The sequence below is a fragment of the Gymnoscopelus braueri genome (assembly GCF_963280865.1).
Source record: "Gymnoscopelus braueri genome assembly, chromosome: 2".
NCBI classification, from domain to species: Eukaryota; Metazoa; Chordata; class Actinopteri; order Myctophiformes; family Myctophidae; genus Gymnoscopelus; species Gymnoscopelus braueri.
In genome coordinates, this window is record NC_137604.1 from 50,199,017 (window position 1) to 50,217,992 (window position 18,976).

The 18,976-nt window shown below is 38.9% G+C and overlaps 1 protein-coding gene across 1 annotated transcript; it reads right to left on the reverse strand.

Annotated features, from left to right (window-relative positions):
• Positions 1-12,156: 12,156 nt before the first annotated feature.
• Positions 12,157-17,115, reverse strand: LOC308096139 (structural maintenance of chromosomes protein 2-like; the record flags this gene model as incomplete). Its single annotated transcript, XM_080443439.1, has 9 exons — positions 12,157-12,177; positions 12,237-12,309; positions 13,264-13,424; positions 13,831-13,947; positions 14,393-14,593; positions 14,808-14,927; positions 15,132-15,206; positions 15,424-15,567; positions 17,062-17,115. The coding sequence occupies 9 exons, from the start codon at positions 17,113-17,115 to the stop codon at positions 12,157-12,159; spliced, it is 966 nt and encodes a 321-aa protein (XP_080299565.1).
• Positions 17,116-18,976: the final 1,861 nt, after the last annotated feature.

An 18,976-nucleotide genomic window follows, 5' to 3' on the forward strand; every position in this document is an offset into this window, starting at 1 on the left:
TGGGAGTTATAGGGACAAATATTAATTTGGGGGTCCAAACCATGACATGAAAATATTTGATAACCACTGTAAATAATTATTACAAACTTTTAGAAGCAAGCCTAAATAAGCAAGTACACTTTAGAAACAAGCCCAAAAAAACGCAACCCGCAACTAACTTTACAGAAAAAGAAGCCCAAAGTCGCTTATAATAATTAGCCGACATGGCAACACTAAAACGGTGTCGTTTGCGCCACTCTGGTTTGCGCATTAAAAAAAAGAACAGATCTACAAGCTAACAACCGCCCTGTGGGATGCTACAGGTTGTCTGTCAGCTTGTAGATCTCTTTTTTTCCCCACACAACAAACATGGCGGCTGAATTGAATGACGGTGGCATTGATTGTTACATTCAAATAAAAACAAGCCACTATGAGATGTTTTATCAGTGGTGGAAAGTAACGAGTAGCTACATTTACTCAAGTAGCTGTCAGCCTTCAGGTATTTTTTTAAAAACTTTACTTGAGTATTTCCAATTTTCAAAACTTGTACTTCTTCTCTACTACTCCACTACAATTATTCGAAAACTTTAGAAAATACTTTAGAATTTTAGTTTTACTTCAAAACATACATTACCCACGTCAGCCCGGACACACATAACAGATCTACAAGCTCTCTGTTCATTTGACAAGAAGACATGACAGTATTGCCAGGTTTTGAGAGAGAAACAAGCAAGAAGGTCTATGAAAACAACCCCAAAAGAAGCGAGCCCTTCACCCTTTAAACTAACATATAATTTACATAGGCTATTTGAAAATAGCCGATCTACAAGCTCACAACGCGTCGCCCATATAACTAACTACAATTTAGAAACAAGCCCAAAAAACTGCAACTCTGAGCTTACTTGTTGTGTAAAGTTGCTTGTAAATTATTGGTAGTTGCGGCTTGCGGGTCCCGCAAGCCGCAACTACCAATAATTTACAAGCAACTTTACACAACAAGTAAGCTCAGAGTCGCTTATAATAGGCCGACATGGCAACGCTGCCTTTCCGCTGACCCAGGAAATGCAGTGTTGCCATGTTCGCATATTATAAGCGGTGGCCGAGCGTTATGAAAAACAATCAACCTCACCAAGCTGCAGCTGGAGAAGCTGGTTGAAAAAAAAGCAACAAGATATTAAAGTGCTGCAAGAAAAAAACGTCAAATCTGACAAGTAATGATCAAACGCCCCGACTCTGATCAAAACAAGTAGTTTTACTCTCTGGGTCTTTTCATACCAACCGCCAGTGCAGGGTCACGTGGCAGCGTCACGTGGCAGCGTGCTGCGTGGGCGAGCTTGTCGCTGGTCGTCGGTTGACGTGGGCCTTGATTGGTCAGTAACTTTGCGTCACCGGTGCGACTTTTAAACATGCGCACATTCCCTACTTCTGATTGGTCAACTCAACCTAGCGGCCTCGCGATTGGCCAGGCTTTGAACGCTGTGGCGCTTAAATTCGAGCGGAGCAGGTGCAGTCGTTGTAGAGTAGGAGAGACAAGCAGAGAGAAGCACCGGAGAGACAACGAGAGAGAGACCGAACTACCAAAGCAAGCTAGTCAACAGAGCATAAGTCAACGGCTTTTTCATCATGGGTCAATGTATTTCCAGGCGGAGACCCCATCGTCGTGGTCCACAGACCCTCAACCCATGGACCAGAGACTCCCTTCTTCAACCCTTTGATGAGGTAAGTGTCATCATAAGGATGAGGACGTTGACATAATGATGCGTTTTAGAGACGCCATGTTTGTGCATATTTTGGAGCTTTGTGCTACAGCAGTTTGAGTTTAAACATGGAAGCGGCAAGAAAGAAAGACGTTGCTCTTTGTGGACTTCTGGTTCCATAAAGCTAGACAGACAGAGCTTCAGAGTGTTTTTGTATTTTAGTTCTACTTTAGTTTGTTGGAATATAATTTGAACTTGCATTGACGGCATGTCATGTAGCCAGTAGTGCGAAGAGACGATGTAAATTTACTCAAGTACTGTAGGTATTTTTACTTTATTGGAGTATTTCTAGTTTTCAGTACTTTTACTTCTACTCCACTACATCTCAGAAGCAAATGTTGTACTTTTACTCCACTGCAATTATTTGAAAACTTGAGTTAGTAGTTACTTTGTAGGTTGTGATTATTATTACAAAACATACATTAACCACTTCAGCCTTATGCACATTTTGGCCGTTTGAAAATAGCCGTTAAGCTCACAATGAGTCAGGATGCCAGGCATTGTGAGCTTGTAGATCTGCTATTTTCAAAAGATTTTTATACAATTTATACATTTGAAAACGTGTGAAATGGGACATTCTGCATAATGACTGCTTTCTACTTTTGGTGCTTCTAAGTAAATTGAATTCCGGACTTTTACTTGTGACAGAGTATTTCTACATTGCAGTATTGATACTTTTACTTGATAAAATGTGAATGTGAATACTTTTTCTACCACTACTTTCCACCACTTTGACTACCACTGCAGTAGCTAGTTGTTTTGATTTGAAAACAGACCGGACTGTCTAATGTCTATCCGTGTACAGTAACAGTACAGTAGGACTACATTCACGTTTTGATTTGGAATAATAGACTGGACTGTATGTAACGGGTCTGTTACGCTGCGTGTACAAATGTCACCAAATGGACCGTTAGTGGTCCATTTGGTTCCATTAGTGTCTACTCTCTCAGAGTTACATTGATACTGGGGACTTTACAGTGTAGATTGAACGCGGGCTCCATGGCCTGATGTACAGTATATCAAACTGGAGCTCCTATTAAATTAAAAAGGTTGAGAATTACTGAACTAATTTAGGCCCTTAAATAATGTAAGCATATTCAACTCAATAATGCTACAAGCACTTAGGGACGACGACAACACATGTATAGTACACTGCAATTATAATAATTTGTGAGTATTATTTGTGTGTATCTTGGTAATGGTAACCAAATCTTTTTAACTGTTACCCATATTTAAAACTGGCAAAAAATTACTTATTATTATTAAAATAAACATGGTCCTGAATCAGGTTAATCTGGAAAAAATATGAAATAATAACAATATTCTGTCTGATTTCCAGGTTGATTTGCAGTTGAAGGGCGCTGTACCACTCCAAAGCACCCTGGTCCACATAGTGACCGCCAGTGCTGCTACAGGAGCCACAGTGTCCAAGCCCAAGTCCTTGAGCACCTTTGCTGAGGTAAGTGTTTCATGGAATTTTATGAGGATTTACCATGAATGTAATTTCTTCATACATATATTTACTACAATGCTTCACACAAAGCAGAATTACACTTTGAGTTGCTCTGTTGATAAAAAAATATGACAATTAAAAATGTTCTCACCATTGACTTACATTGCACGATGAAACAGGTTGTAAAGTCACTCTTAGCATACAAACAAACACAAAGTGGATTATGACAGTATGTAACATTACAAAACTTGACACTGCATCGATTTATTCTACAATTTGAATTAGGAAATAGATTGAGTTAGTTACTTTGTAGGTTGTGATTATTATTACAAAACATACATTAACCACTTCAGCCTTATGCACATTTTGGCCGTTTGAAAATAGCCGTTACAAGCTCACAATGAGTCAGGATGCCAGGCATTGTGAGCTTGTAGATCTGCTATTTTCAAAAGATTTTTGTACAGTTTATACATTTGAAAACGTGTGAAATGGGACATTCTGCATAATGAGTACTTTCTACTTTTGGTGCTTCTAAGTAAATTGAATTCCGGACTTTTACTTGTGACAGAGTATTTCTACATTGCAGTATTGATACTTTTACTTGATAAAATGTGAATGTGAATACTTGCCAGACCCAAGGGGTCGGCCTACATGAGGCTTTGACCCATTTCGTCCATACATGGGCATAAAAGTATGTCCATCTTGTCCCTTTTTTGACCATATATGGACACATTCTGGGTCTGGCAGAACCAGGTCTCCTGGTCTTGTTTTTCTAACACTACTTTCCACCACTTTGACTACCACTGCAGTAGCTAGTTGTTTTGATTTGAAAACAGACCGGACTGTCTAACGTCTATCCGTGTACAGTAACAGTACAGTAGGACTACATTCACGTTTTGATTTGGAATAATAGACTGGACTGTATGTAACGGGTCTGTTACGCTGCGTGTACAAATGTCACCAAATGGACCGTTAGTGGTCCATTTGGTTCCATTAGTGTCTACTCTCTCAGAGTTACATTGATACTGGGGACTTTACAGTGTAGATTGAACGCGGGCTCCATGGCCTGATGTACAGTATATCAAACTGGAGCTCCTATTAAATTAAAAAGGTTGAGAATTACTGAACTAATATATGCCCTTAAATAATGTAAGCATATTCAACTCAATAATGCTACAAGCACTAGGGACGACGACAACACATGTATACTATAGTACACTGCAATTATAATAATCTGTGAGTATTATTTGTGTGTATCTTGGTAATGGTAACCAAATCTTTTTAACTGTTACCCATATTTAAAACTGGCAAAAAAGTACCTATTATTATTAATATTATTAAAATATATATGGTCCTGAATCAGGTTAATCTGGAAAAAATATGAAATAATAACAATATTCTGTTTAATTTCCAGGTTGATTTGCAGTTAAAGGGCGCTGTACCACTCCAAAGCACCCTGGTCCACATGGTGACCACCAGTTCTGCTAGAGCCACAGTGGAGCCCAAGTCCTTGAGCACCTTTGCTGAGGTAAGTGTTTCATGGAATTTTATGAGGATTTACCATGAATGGAATTTCTTCATACATATATTTACTACAATGCTTCACACAAAGCAGAATTACACTTTGAGTTGCTCTGTTGATAAAAAAAATATGATCATTAAAAATGTTCTCACCATTGACTTACATTGCACGATGAAACAGGTTGTAAAGTCACTCTTAGCATACAAACAAACACAAAGTGGATTATGACAGTATGTAACATTACAAAACCTGACACTGCATCGATTTATTCTACAATTTGAATTAGGAAATAGATCTGATTGGATCCGATTCGGATCTTAGAATATCTAAATCAACACAAAGTTGACATTTGTATTAAAAAAAATAATGCAGTGTCAGGTTTTGTTCTATGTTGGCAGAATCCACTTTGTTAGCTTTTGTTTATGTTCTTAAACTGTTTCAACTGTGCAATGTAAGTCAATAGGGAGACTATTTTGGACTATCAATTTCTAATCAACGGAGCAACTACTGAAGATATCTCACCATATATTTGAAGTTACATCATATTGTTGATATGCCTATTAAAGATAGTGTAAGTGATGTTTACGTTTTTTTCAATGAAAAAGTCCAAGTAGTAATCATCGCTATAGTGTCGGTTCAGTAACTGGGGTTTCTCCAGCTCTTTGATAAAAATATATTTTTTGTAACCTTATCTTTGTTACCACCGGCTCTATATTAAAATAAATATTGTAGTAAATCTGAAATAAATATTAATTAATTGTTAATACTATTCTGTTCTGCCAGGTTGAGGTAAAAGCCTCGGTGCCAGAGGATCACAAAGATGAGGGCTATGACTCCCTGGAGAGAGCCACCAGAGTGACCCGACCCATCCTGAGGAAGTCTAACCTTGCGATCAAGTCCAAGTCCAAGTCAAGGAATGTGCGGCGAGTCACATTTTCCAATGAAGTGCGGGTATTTCAGGTGTGTTTCATTAATATGTTTATTAGAAAGTCAGGCATAACAAACTAACTGTTTGTTAGATTGGCATGATTGCATATACTGTCTAAGTATATGTAGGTATGTAAACAAAACTTATGCAAACAAAATAGGATAACAGCTTCTTAACACCAGTGAAAAAATGGCAACGAAGGTAATCAAGAAAGTCAACCAAAGAACAAGATTTTTGGGCAGGATCTCCTCGTTGGTCAGTAGGAATACACTGAGGACACTAGCTGGAGCACTAATACAATGTCATTTTGACTATGCATGCACCTCATGGTACTCTAGCACCACAAAGGCGTTAAAGGCAAAACTCCAGACCTCTCAAAACAAACTGATCAGGTTACTACTTAACCTCACACCTAGGACTTACCTAACCCCTGCTCATTATGCTAGGGTGGGATGGCTCAGGGTAGAGGACAGAGTACAGAAACTTGCATGGCCTGGTCTACAAGATACTCAAGGGATCCCCTCAAGGGACCCCCCCCCCCCCCCCGCCAATTGTTTTTATTACTAATAATGTTGATGATTTCTTGGATGTTAATTGTATATCTTTATGTCTAGTTGATTGAATACATACTAGTACCACAAATGTTGTGTTATCCTTTTTAGCATAATTGTATAATCGTACCACTGTACCATTTAGCAAACTGTTAATAAAGTATTCAATCAATCAATAAGATTTCAGATCTTTGAAAGACACTAACCCCCCTTTTTTTTTTACACCCACAGGTCCAAGAGTTTGAAAGAGAGACACATGAGAGACCCACCGAGCCACCCGTTCCTCATAAGCTCCCGGTACTTGCCTTTCAGTGGAAGGACGTGATGGCTGAGCTGTATGGTCCGCCTCTCGCCACGCCTCCCAGTGGAGACACAAGACATTAGTCATGTTGGCCTTGACTGCCTCAGTGCCAGTTTGTACATATTATTACTGATTACTGTTGATTACTGTTGATACTTTGTAAATATGTTTTTGTACATGTTATTGATTACTGTTGATACTTTGCAAATATTTTTTGTAACTGTATTGTAAATAAATTATTGTGTGAAATTAACATTTTTTTCATTTATTTCGCTAATAGTTATACTATTTATAAAAAAATCTTTTGATGAGAAAATGGGCAATATTTGCTTATCTACAAGCTCACAAAGCTTTGCAATGTGAGTTTCCATTTAGAAATTAGAAAATATTATAATCATTTTTAACTGTATAACAATGTTAAGAGGTGCGCTCTTTAATAAGGTAATGAGATTGGAATTTACATCATAGCAAAATATCCATACATACAGTACAGCTTTGTAGCAAGTTTCAAGTGTCCTCACAGCGCTCCCATTCTTTTCATTATTTTGGTGGCCTCCATTTGAGAACACTGTCAGTTGCACTTATGTTATGTCGATAGAGGAGGCCTTATCCCACAGGTAATGGTTTTATTGAAGAGGGTTGTGTTGTTCAAAGCCTTTGCCAACTAAAAACAACTCAGAATTCAACATGGGTATACTCCAGCATAAAATGTGTCTGACAGAGTGCAAAAAAGCAACTACTGAATTGTTTTGGGTAAAACAGAATGACAAGGACCATGCTATAGTCATCCCTGTTTGACCATGCTTAGCAGGAACCAGGCTTGTGGGAATACCATCTAAACATTTTAATCTGACCTGGGATCAATGAGTACTCCTTGAGATTGGCTCATCATTGTTAAAATCTATATTCTTGTTGAGAAGCAAACATTTTTGGTCACAAGCATGAACAGACATGGGGAATATATTAGAAAGATAATTCATAAACTACAGTATAATGAAATGAGCTAAATATACATATATATATAATAATATAACAGATCATTGTTTCAAATCTTTTTTATTGTGAAGCACAGGGTTATGTTATACATTTGTTCATATGGATTGCTTCCTTTTTTTTTTTTTTTTTAAACAAAAACCAACAGACATACACACAAAACGGAGTAACATGAAAAGAATACACTCAAACTTAAGCAAAAAACAAAGGGACCCTCCCGCCTCCCTTCCCCCTCCCCAGAAGTGCTGCCCCAGATTACGTGCGACACAGGTCATCCACAAGGATTAGCCTATCAACCTTTAAGAAAGGAGACTAAAGGCTTCCAAATCTTTTCAAAATCTTTCAGTTTGTCTTTGAGTATAAATCTAATTCTTTCTAAATGTAAGGATTCTGTCATCTCGGTGAGCCAGAGTTTGATTGTGGGGGCCTCTTTCTTCTTCCAAAATAATAGTATCAATTTTTTTGCAGCGATAAGGCCGTATGAGAGAAGGCGCTGTTGAGATAATTGTAGTTTCTTCATCCCTTCTGATACTCCCAAGATGACTAACACTGGGTCTGGATCTATCTCTACCTCTAGTATATTGGAAAATAGTCTGAATATCTCTATCCAGAAATTCTGTAGGTTGGGACACAGGGCATAACTGTGCAGTAGAGTTGCATCTGCTGATTTACACTTATCACACTGGGGGGAGATGTCTGGGAATATTTTGTGTAATTTTACTTTTGAGTAATGTAACCTGTGTAATATTTTGAATTGTATTAAGCAATGTCGTGCATTAATCGAACAGGTATGTATGTATTCCATACTGCTATCCCAGATGTCTTCAGTCAGTTGTACGCCCAATTCCGCCTCCCAGTTGGCTTTAATAGAGTCAGTTGAGACCGGAGCCATGTTATGTAAAGTGTCATACAAAAAAGAAATGATGCGTCTAGACTCAGCTGCATGACTTAAACACCCATCCAATCTGTCTGGCCTTGCTGATTCAAAATCAGGAATATGTTTTCTCACATAACTCCTAATCTGTAGGTATCTAAAAAAGTCTCGCTGCGGGAGGCCGTACTTCTCTTTTAACTGTATAAAGGAAGCAAATACCCCGTCCACATATACATTTTTTATGCAAATTATTCCTTTCTCCTTCCAATCAAGGAAAGCACCATCTAGTTTGGAAGGGGCGAACGAGGGATTCGCTGCAATGGGTAGCAAAAACGACATTGCCCTAAGCTTGAAATGATTTGTGACTTGTCTCCAAATACGTATAGTGTTATAAATAATTGGGTTATAATTGTATATCTTTTTGTGTATTAATACCGGTGATAAAATGACTGCCCCTATGGTAAACGGTAGACAATCCTCTCGCTCCATTTCCAATCCATCGGGCAGCAATGCTGTATCATCCAACCAATAGATAACAGATCATTGTGTTACATCTATCATGGCCAGACATTTACAATAGCAGAAAGAGACAGAATGTTATCAAATAGTCATAGACCAGGGTGCCTGGTGGCTCAGGAATAGACCATATTTGAATACGGTTTGAATCAAAATATTGCAAAAAAAATGCCTACAAATAATTATAAGAAATTTCAAAGATGTTCCATTTTAACTGACTGATCTTCAGCAGTTCCTGGGTTATCTGGCAGGCTGGTTAATTGTTAATTGTTGAAGGTTACTCTTCTGAACTTAAATGTTCTTTCAAAAAGGCAATGAAACATTTTACAGAGTGGAGTGGGACTATATTCACTGAATCTATGTTCCAAATAATACCGAATTATATGATCTATTTTAGGCCAAGTTGCTAATGGTTAAATATGTTGTGAAATAGATATATAGAGAGATAGAAGTCTGTCTGGTGAAATTATAACGTACAGTAATGAGGCTCCCATCCTCCATTTTAAATGCCTGATGAAATAGTTTTTCTAAATGGTGGTAATTGAAGCTGCTTGCGGGCAAGGGAGAGGATGATACATGTGGCCACAGTCTTCTCCCTTCCACCTGGCCTACTGTATGTGCTATGTTCACACTGGCAGCCCAAATCAGATATTTGGCTTATCCAGATTGGAATTAGGTAGTTAATTATTGTAGTAAATAATTATGGACAGGAGGTGGCAGTGTCGCACACATTACCCTCTGCTTTAGCAGTAATTAAACCCTGGTTAATTTAGGAATGGGCAATGGTGTAAGGTAACTAAGTACATTTACTCAAGTACTATACTTGAGTACAATTTTGGAATATTTTTTACTTTACTCGAGTATTTCCAATTTTCAATACTTTTACTTCTACTCCACTACATCTCAGGGGCAAATATTGTACTTTTACTCTACTATAATTATTTGAAAACTTCAGTTACCATTTACTTTGTAGATTTTGATTATTATTACAACCCACTTCAGACCTATATATATATATATATATATACACACACTTGACTAAAAGGTAGAAAAGTAGTTTGAACAATCAGGATTATTTGTCAATTTAAACAGTCCTATCATGTCCAAGTCCAAACGGCAGTTCATTTAAAGCATAGAGCCCCCCTCAACCTCAATGAGAGCCCCCCCAGAAGATGAAATCCTGCTGCTCATGTAAACATCCTCTAGAGGTTTTCATTCTTCATCATGTCATGGACAGTGGATCCCCAAACCGAATTCAATTGGCCCATGGAACCCCATTGTAAATGATTCTGTCCTAGGATCCCTGATATGAAGGTTTTAGTTTAATTATTTGATTGTCATAACTGTACATGAGCAATACATGGTGATATTAAAACATATGGTTAGAATAGCATTACAGTACATAATTAAATGCATTGGTTAAAACTATAACCGGGAGTTTCCTGCAGGTATATTTTCTGCAGTGACTGACATTGTGTGCATGGAAATGTTTACAAATACTCAAAGCAGCATTATTGAGGTTGTAGATGGGCCGTCTTCAGCATGCACCACCGTTGAATGACAAAGTATAAATCAGGCTTAATGCCACACACAGAGTGCACAAAGACAGGCACAAACGCAAGTTCTTCAATGATAATATTCACATTCCTCAATGAACAGTAGTCCAATCCAGACATGTAGTTTAAAATATACACCAATACAGTATATATGTAGGTTCTTTATTAGGCTGAAATAAAGAGTGAAAGACAAAAAGACACGCAAGATAAAATAGTACAAATAACTGTATAGAAATTTACATTTGAAATGACACTAGTTGTCACAGACTGTAAAATAGCTTGAAGTTAAAAACAGTAAGGAACAACATAAAAAGACGAATATAATACAATTGCGCCATTACAATCCCAATATATTCCTTAAACATTTCTCTACATCACTCCAATGAGTTGCTTGTTCCTCTTGTCTTTAGAACGAGCCTTGTCCTGGCCTTTCTGAGCAAGGCCGGCGTCGCTCTGGCTGAGGGCTGTTCTCGACACTGTTGACATGCCGTCAACAAACTTGGTCTTGAACAGAACGTTGGCGTTGGTGAACATGCCATCCTTCAGCGACACCACCACAAACTGGAGGGAGACGTATATACACACACATTTAGGGGTGCAACAGTTAATACTACTAAAATAAATAAAATAATTCACGGTTCAAGTGAAAATAAGTCAATCTACAAGCTTGTGAGCTTGTAGATTAACTTATTGGATATTTTTGCTATTCTTCTGCAACACTGTTGTACAACTAAGTATAAAATATTTTTGGTCGATTATAAAAAATATATATATTTTCTTTTGCTGTTGATTTATGGAAGATAAAAAAACCTGCTTCTCAATTAATCGAAAAAATTATCGATAGAATAATCACTAAGAATATAACCAATAGTTGCAGCCGTGGTGGGCCTTATGCATAAAGTTTACAAGTGATGGGACAACAACTTGTACGTGTGTTACACGTTGCAATAAGAAAAAGCATTATACAAATCGTTCATTCTATAAGAAAAGGGTAAAACACAATTAATTAAGAATACTCTGGTCGTTTTGTAACAGTTTAAAAACCATGCTTAATCTGTATACTCCCACAGTTTTTATATTTCACAGTATTAACTCCATATTCTGTAAGCTCCACAATCTTTTCATCAAAAAGACAAATTCAAGTGTGTTCCTAATATTTATGCTTTATTCCAAGTATCTTCAGAACATTTTAGCACAGTAATGTTTGTCTGTGCGTATGTGCTACTATGCATTTACATACCTGGGAGTGCCTGAAATGTGTGCGCAGTAGGCCCGTAACGATACAGTAACTGCATCGATGCATCGTTTTGAATTTTCAACGATCTACTATATCGATATGCAAACAGCTAAATATCGTATCGTTTGACTTTGAATCGTATCGAATCGTTTTGCAATGCAAATAATCGTATCGAATCGTTCTGCAATGCAAATAATCAATTATATCAATACTAAGTACTTTTAAGAAGAAGAAAAGAGAAAGAGGGGTTTATATCCAGTATCCAGGTATTTATTTTTCACACAGAATTTTTGGGTAAATAAATAGTTACTATATCGATTTTAAATCATTGAATCGAATCGTATCGTTCTAAATTAACCTGTCCTGTATCGTTCATGTATCGTATCGACTAAATCGCTGAATCGAAATGTATCGTATCGTTCTAAATTAACCTGTATCGTTCATGTATCGTATCGACAACCAAGTATCGTGATACGTATCGAATCGTTGTTAAAACGTATCGTTACACCCCTAGTGCGCAGCATCTGTCCAATGTTCTGTGTGTGGGAGAGATCCAGGGCTGCATCCACCTCATCTAGGATGTAGATGGGAGCCAGCTTAAACAACAGCATGGCCAGGATCAGAGACAGGGCCACTAAGGACCTGAAACACAAACACACACACGCACACACAAGCTATAAAGTTACACCATTCTTTCTCACCCTAATTATTTTTACCCCTTTTGTTCTCCCAATATAGTCGTTATGAAAATGTATTTCTCCCACTGCTTGCCATCGCTGTTCTACCCTACTGGCTCACCTACCAGTGAAGAGTCCCCAACGGGAAGACATATCTGTCGTACTCCCCCCCGTTCAACATTCCTCGCTGACAGCCCATAAGAGTAGGTGCAGTGACAAAGATTGATTTCCCCACCTGGCTTCCCTCTCCCCCCAACATGGCCGATAGTTTTCCCCTGCTCCACTACCCTGACCCACACCGTTCTTTTAAAACAAGGTTCTCCACTGATACTCATTAAATAGCAGCCAATTACCGGTACTTTAAATGCTGTGCTAGGCTAGCAAGTCATTAATCATCAATGCCGTTATGACCAAACTAAAATAACGAATAAATAAAGTAGTATATGAAGAAATAAAATGCCTAATAAAAACAAACAAAAAAGAATAGCATAGAAAATATTAGTAATCAATTAACCCATTCAATACGGGAACGCATCTACAAATGTCTCCTACATTTCTAAAACAGTTTTCTGAAAATCGTATGTTACTATAATATCAGTGGTTCTCAAACTTATTCATGTCAAGGACCCCCAAAATGATGTGTATTTGGCCGCCGACCCCCATCTCAAAATATTTTGTTCCAGGGACCCCCAGAAGCAAAGATTTGAGTTACAAATGTTCGCTTGAAAAATATATGTATATTCAAAGATTTGCACACATATTCATGATTTTGCAAATCTACAAGCTCATAGCGCGGCACGCTATGAGCTTGTATATCTGCTATCTTTGAATAGCCAAAGTATAAAATAATGGATATAGCTAAGATGACACAGGTGCGTTTGCGGATTGAATGGGTTAACATAAGTTTGTGTTCACTGACCTCTGTCCACCACTGAGCTCAGAGAGATTCTCCTTCCACGTGTCACCCAGGGCCACCTTGAACTCAAGACCGTCCAAGACACCACAACCCTGGGGAGGAGCCAGGCGGGCGTTGGCCCCTGGTAGCAGAGTGGAGAAGATTGAGCCAAAGTCCTTGTTCACCTAAAGGGAAATATGACAATTAGATGAAGTCTTAGCTGTACATGCCATCCTTACCAACAGGGCGGCATTATTTGTCTTTTTACACCAAGGATTCCTTAATGTTGTGATCCACCTGTGACCCAGGACCCACTAAACATTTTGTGCAGAAAAATAAGCAAAACATACTCTTTAGCTTATCAAGAAAGCGAGATAATGAATAAATATATTGTCGCTGTCGAGAAGAGACCCTTTTATGTCCTGCAGAGAGCAGGTAGTGGGATTTATGTATTTTTCTTAAATCAACAGGTTGAACACAGGTTCTTTTTTCCATTTCCTAAAAAGTAACGATACATACAAGGTTTCCACCCGACAGCACCGATATATTACATTAATCAATCTATTAATTGAGAGACATATGAAGACACACCTTCTGCCAGGCAACATTGAGAGCCACATTCTTCTTCTGATCCAACTCCTCAATGGTCTGAAGGATCTTTGACTTGTCATTCTCCACTATCCTCTTCTTCTTCATCAGGTCATTGTACTGGAGGAGGAAAGTGTCACATGTTATCGTCATGTGATTTAACAGTGCCTCAGAGACACACAGTATTATGAATGCCATAAAAAAAATGTAATTTATAACTCTTAACCCTAAAGCCAAAAATAGATCTACAAGCTCAGAAAGTGTTGCGATGCATTGTGAGCTTGTAGATCTTCTATTTTTAGAAACCCATGTATAAATCAGACATACTGCAACTTCAACCCCAACTTTTAAACCTGACCTCTAAATGTCTAATCCTTATCCCAACCCCAATGTTTTCCTAATCATAAACAAATCCAAAAATATTTTTGTAACCATAAAAAACATTTCTCTTGTGAGGAACCAGGAAAATCGTTCTCACAATGTCCATTTCTCAAATTCTACTATACATCACACACACACACACACGCACACACACACACACACACACACACACACACCGACCCACCCTCTCCTCTGTCTCGCTCAGCATGTTCATAGCCCTCTTGTTGACGTTCCTCTCCAGCTTGGCGGAAGTCTCCTCCAGTTTCTTCAGCCGCTGGCCGGCCTCTCGGGGGTTGTTGGTCTTGAAGTCGTAGGCTGTGTTGGGCATGCCAAAGTACTGCCGCTCCAACTGGATCCAGTCATGTTCCCTCAGCATACGAGTCACCTGAAATAAAAAACAGGCCAGCAGAGAGACAGAGAGAGAGAGAGAGAGAGAGACAGAGATAAAGAGTAAGAATGGAACCCAACCAATCAAAATGATGAAAACCACATAATGATATGACATTTATGTAGCCGTTAGCGCAAGTGGTGCCCCGGCCTAGTAAATGCTAAGCCTGATTTATTATTTATAGATCTTGAATTTTCAGCGTGGGTCATACCTTGTCAACAGCATCCTGGCTGTCCTTGCGGTGTTTGTTCATGTTGTGTTCCAGCTCTTTGATCTTCAGCTGAGCATCGTTGGTCTGCTCCCTTATTTTATTGGCTTCTGTGCTCTTTTCCTGGAACATTCAATAAAATCGTACAATTAACATGTGAAGAACAAGACAGCATCATACATAAAAATCACATAATTAATATACTTTAAGAAGAAAAATCTAAATAAATCAAGGGCCTACTGTAAAATCCAATGAAAAGAATAAAATGATTATGGATCTTGATCACAACAAGAAATGCTGTAAAATGAATGATAAGATTGTTCTTACCTTGATTTCTTTGTCCTTCGTCATGATCACCTCCTTCTGCTGGGCTAGTTCCTCCTGAGCATTACGCACTGCCTCCTATGGAGGAAAGGAGTGAACAGTGAAATGGGATTTGTGGAAAACTTAAAATACAGGACATTTTCAGTCGTTGATATAATCCATATTCACTGGAAGGTTTACCTTACTGGACGACACATAAAACACACAAAAACATAAAGAAACTGCATCTATCACAGTCAAAATCTTCATTCCCTAACCCAACTAAACTAGTTGGGTGAGGGGTTAACCAACTTGCCTTGTTCTGGGCCACTGTGGTAGACATACTATCTATCTGTTCCTGAATGGCTTTCGTGGCGTCATCCACTGCCTGGATCTGTTGCTCATAACCAGCCTGCTCTTTTCGCAGTTCCTCCAACTCCAGGGCCACCGCCTCAGACTCCTACATGCATGGACGGGCCCACACAGAAGACAGGATGAGATGATGGAAGACTGGTAAGGCATGGCACTGTGGCCTGTCCACTCTTAAAAGACTCAATCCAGAAGGTATTTTGCCCCAAATAAAGAAATTAGGATTACATCGCATATAGATTCTGAGACGAATAATAGTATTTATCATTTTTACCCCGTCATAAATCAAAATATAGGTCTGCTTTACTCCAATGTTTACATAATTCTTCAACATACACTAAGCTGTGTACAGAAACAGCATTATGCTTTAGACCAGTGGTTTTCAAACTTTGCGTGACCAAGGCACACCAAAGTGCAAGTCAAAATGTCAAGACACACCTGTATTAATATCTGTCCAACATATGCCTGCCCTCTATAACATGTGTTATCACTCTTATCACTGTAAATGTTCATTTTTATTTACTAATCCCAATTACCGTAAATTTCGGACTATAAGCCGCGACTTTTTTTCCCATTTTTCGACCCTGCGGCTTATATAACGGTGCGGCTTATCTATGGATTTTTACAGCTAACGGCCACTAGGGGACCTCCTAAATCTATGGATTTTACACCCGCGGCTTATAGTCCAGTGCGGCTTATATATGTACAAATCATTCAATTTAGCTGCTGCGGCTTATATTCAGGTGCGGCTTATAGTGCGAAAATTACGATACTCTTCATCTTCAACTACTTCTCTTCATCTTCTTGTTTCCTCTTCTCTTCTTCATCTTGTTATCTCATTAACAATTACAATACAGATAAAACCAGTAAAACAAACACATTAAGATACAGATTAAAGACCATACAAAATAAATAATGAACATTTACAATATTATGTAGGAAAAATCTCCTGGATGCACTGGGGCGGATCATCAGTGATGATACAGGACCATTAAAGAAAGGGGATTTTTTTTCTATACTCACCCAGTTAATACTTACTTAAAAAACAAGTGAGCATACAACCTCCTCTTCATCTTTGTATTCTCTTCATTATGTCCCTCTTCATCTTCTTGTTTCCTCTTCTCTTCTTCATCTTCATCTCATCTCCTCAATTACAGTATGATACAGATAAAGCCAGGAAAGAAAAAAATAGTCATACCACCGCCAGACTCAGAGGCCGATTTGAGACGCCATATCACCACCTTACTCAGAGGCCGATTTGAGATGCCATACCACCACCTAACTCGGAGGTCGATTTGAGACGCCATACCACCACTTGATCCGGAGGCCGATTTGGGAAATGGTGCGTTTATATAGCGCTTTTATCCAAAGCGCTTTACATAGATTATGCATTACATTCACCCATTCAAACACACATTCATACACCGATGGCGGAGGACACCATGCAAGGCACCAACCTGCTCATCGGGAGCAATTAACGATTCAGCCTCTTGCTCAAGGACACTTCGACAATAACTCTGGGGGAACCCGGGATCGAAATGGGAACCTCGCGGTTCCCATCCGGCCGCTCTACCGGTCACTCTACCCCTGAGCCACTGCGAGACGCCATACCTTCTCGGGGGCCGGTTTGAGACGTCATACCGCCACCTGACTAGATGAATGATTTGGAACGTCCTACATTTCCATCTTCTCTTCATCTTCAACTACTTCTCTTCATCTTCATCTTCTTGTTTCCTCTTCTCTTCTTCATCTTCATCTTGTTTCCTCATTTATAATACCAATAAAAAACCATTATGATACAGATTAAATACATGAAACAAATAATGAACATTTACAATACAGACAAACAGTAAAACAAACATATTAAGATACAGATTAAAGACGATACAAAATAAATGAACATTTACAATAGTATGCAGGAAACATTTTGATGCACTGAGACGGACCATCAGTGATGATACAGGCCCTGTAAGGAAAGGGGATTTTTTTTCATACTTACCCAGTTAATACTTCTGTATAAACACCAGCATGACAACAAACTCCTCTTCATCTTTGTGTTCTCTTCATCTTCTTGTTTCCACTTCTCTTCTTCATCTTCATAGTTTTTCCTCATTTACAACATTCAACCTCCTTACTAGGAGGCCGATTTGAGACGTCATACCACCCTACCTGACTCGGAGGCCGATTTGAGACACCATACCACCACCTGACCAGGAGGCAGATTTGAGACGCCATACCACCACCTGACTCGGAGGCCGATTTGAGACGCCATACCACCACCTGACTCAGAGGCCGATCTGAGACGCCATACGGCCTCGGAGGCAGATTTGAGATGCCATACCACCACCTGACTAGGAGGCCAATTTGAGACGCTGTACAACACATATTTGCTGTGTTGTACAGCACTTTGGTTGACTTCAGGTCATTGTAATGTGCTCTATAAATAAAAATTTGAGTTGAGTTTTGAGTTGAGACGCCATACCACCACCTGACTCGGAGGCCGATTTGAGACGCCATACCACCATCTGACTCGGAGGCCGATTTGAGACGACATACACCACCTGACTCAGAGGCCGATTTGAGACGCCATACACCACCTGACAAGGAGGCCGATTTGAGACGCCATACCACCACCTGACTCGGAGGCCGATTTGAGACGCCATACCACCACCTGACTAGGAGGCCGATTTGAGACGTCATACCACCACCTGACTATGTGAATGATTTAAGACGTCATACATTTCCATCTACTCTTCATCTTCAACTACTTCTCTTCATCTTCATCTTCTTTTTTCCTCTTCTTCTCTTCTTCATCTTGTTTTCTCATTAACAATTACAATACAGATAAAACCAGTAAAACAAACACATTAAGATACAGATTAAAGACCATACAAAATAAATAATGAACATTTACAATATTATGTAGGAAAAATCTCCTGGATGCACTGGGGCGGATCATCAGTGATGATACAGGACCTGTAACCGATGGCGGAGGAAACCATGCAAGGCACCAACGTGGCCCCTAGTTCGGGGCTGTCAGGTGCTAGGCCTATTTCAGAGGCCACCTGGAGGTAAAAGTGGTTTGGGCTTTGGGGTACCATAATTATGTCCCCTGGTCTAGGCCGCCCACTGTCGGATGCAGTTTAACGTAATGCCCAGGACACCTTTACAATACAGATTGAATCAGTAAAAAAAAAAACACATTTAAGATTAAAGACAAAGAAAATAAATTAACATTTGCAATACAGATAAAAACAAGAAAAACATATTATGATACAGACTAAAGACATAAAGAAATGAACCAACCTTTTACAATACAGATAAAACTAGTGAAACACCATTGGAAAACAAATGAACATTTTACAATACAGTTAAAACCAGTTTAAGACATTGGGATACAGATTGAAGACATTGAAGACAGACAACAAATGAACACATTTGTTGAATTTTCAATCTGATGGCGCATATGAAACAATACAGCCACCCAACTGACTACCTTC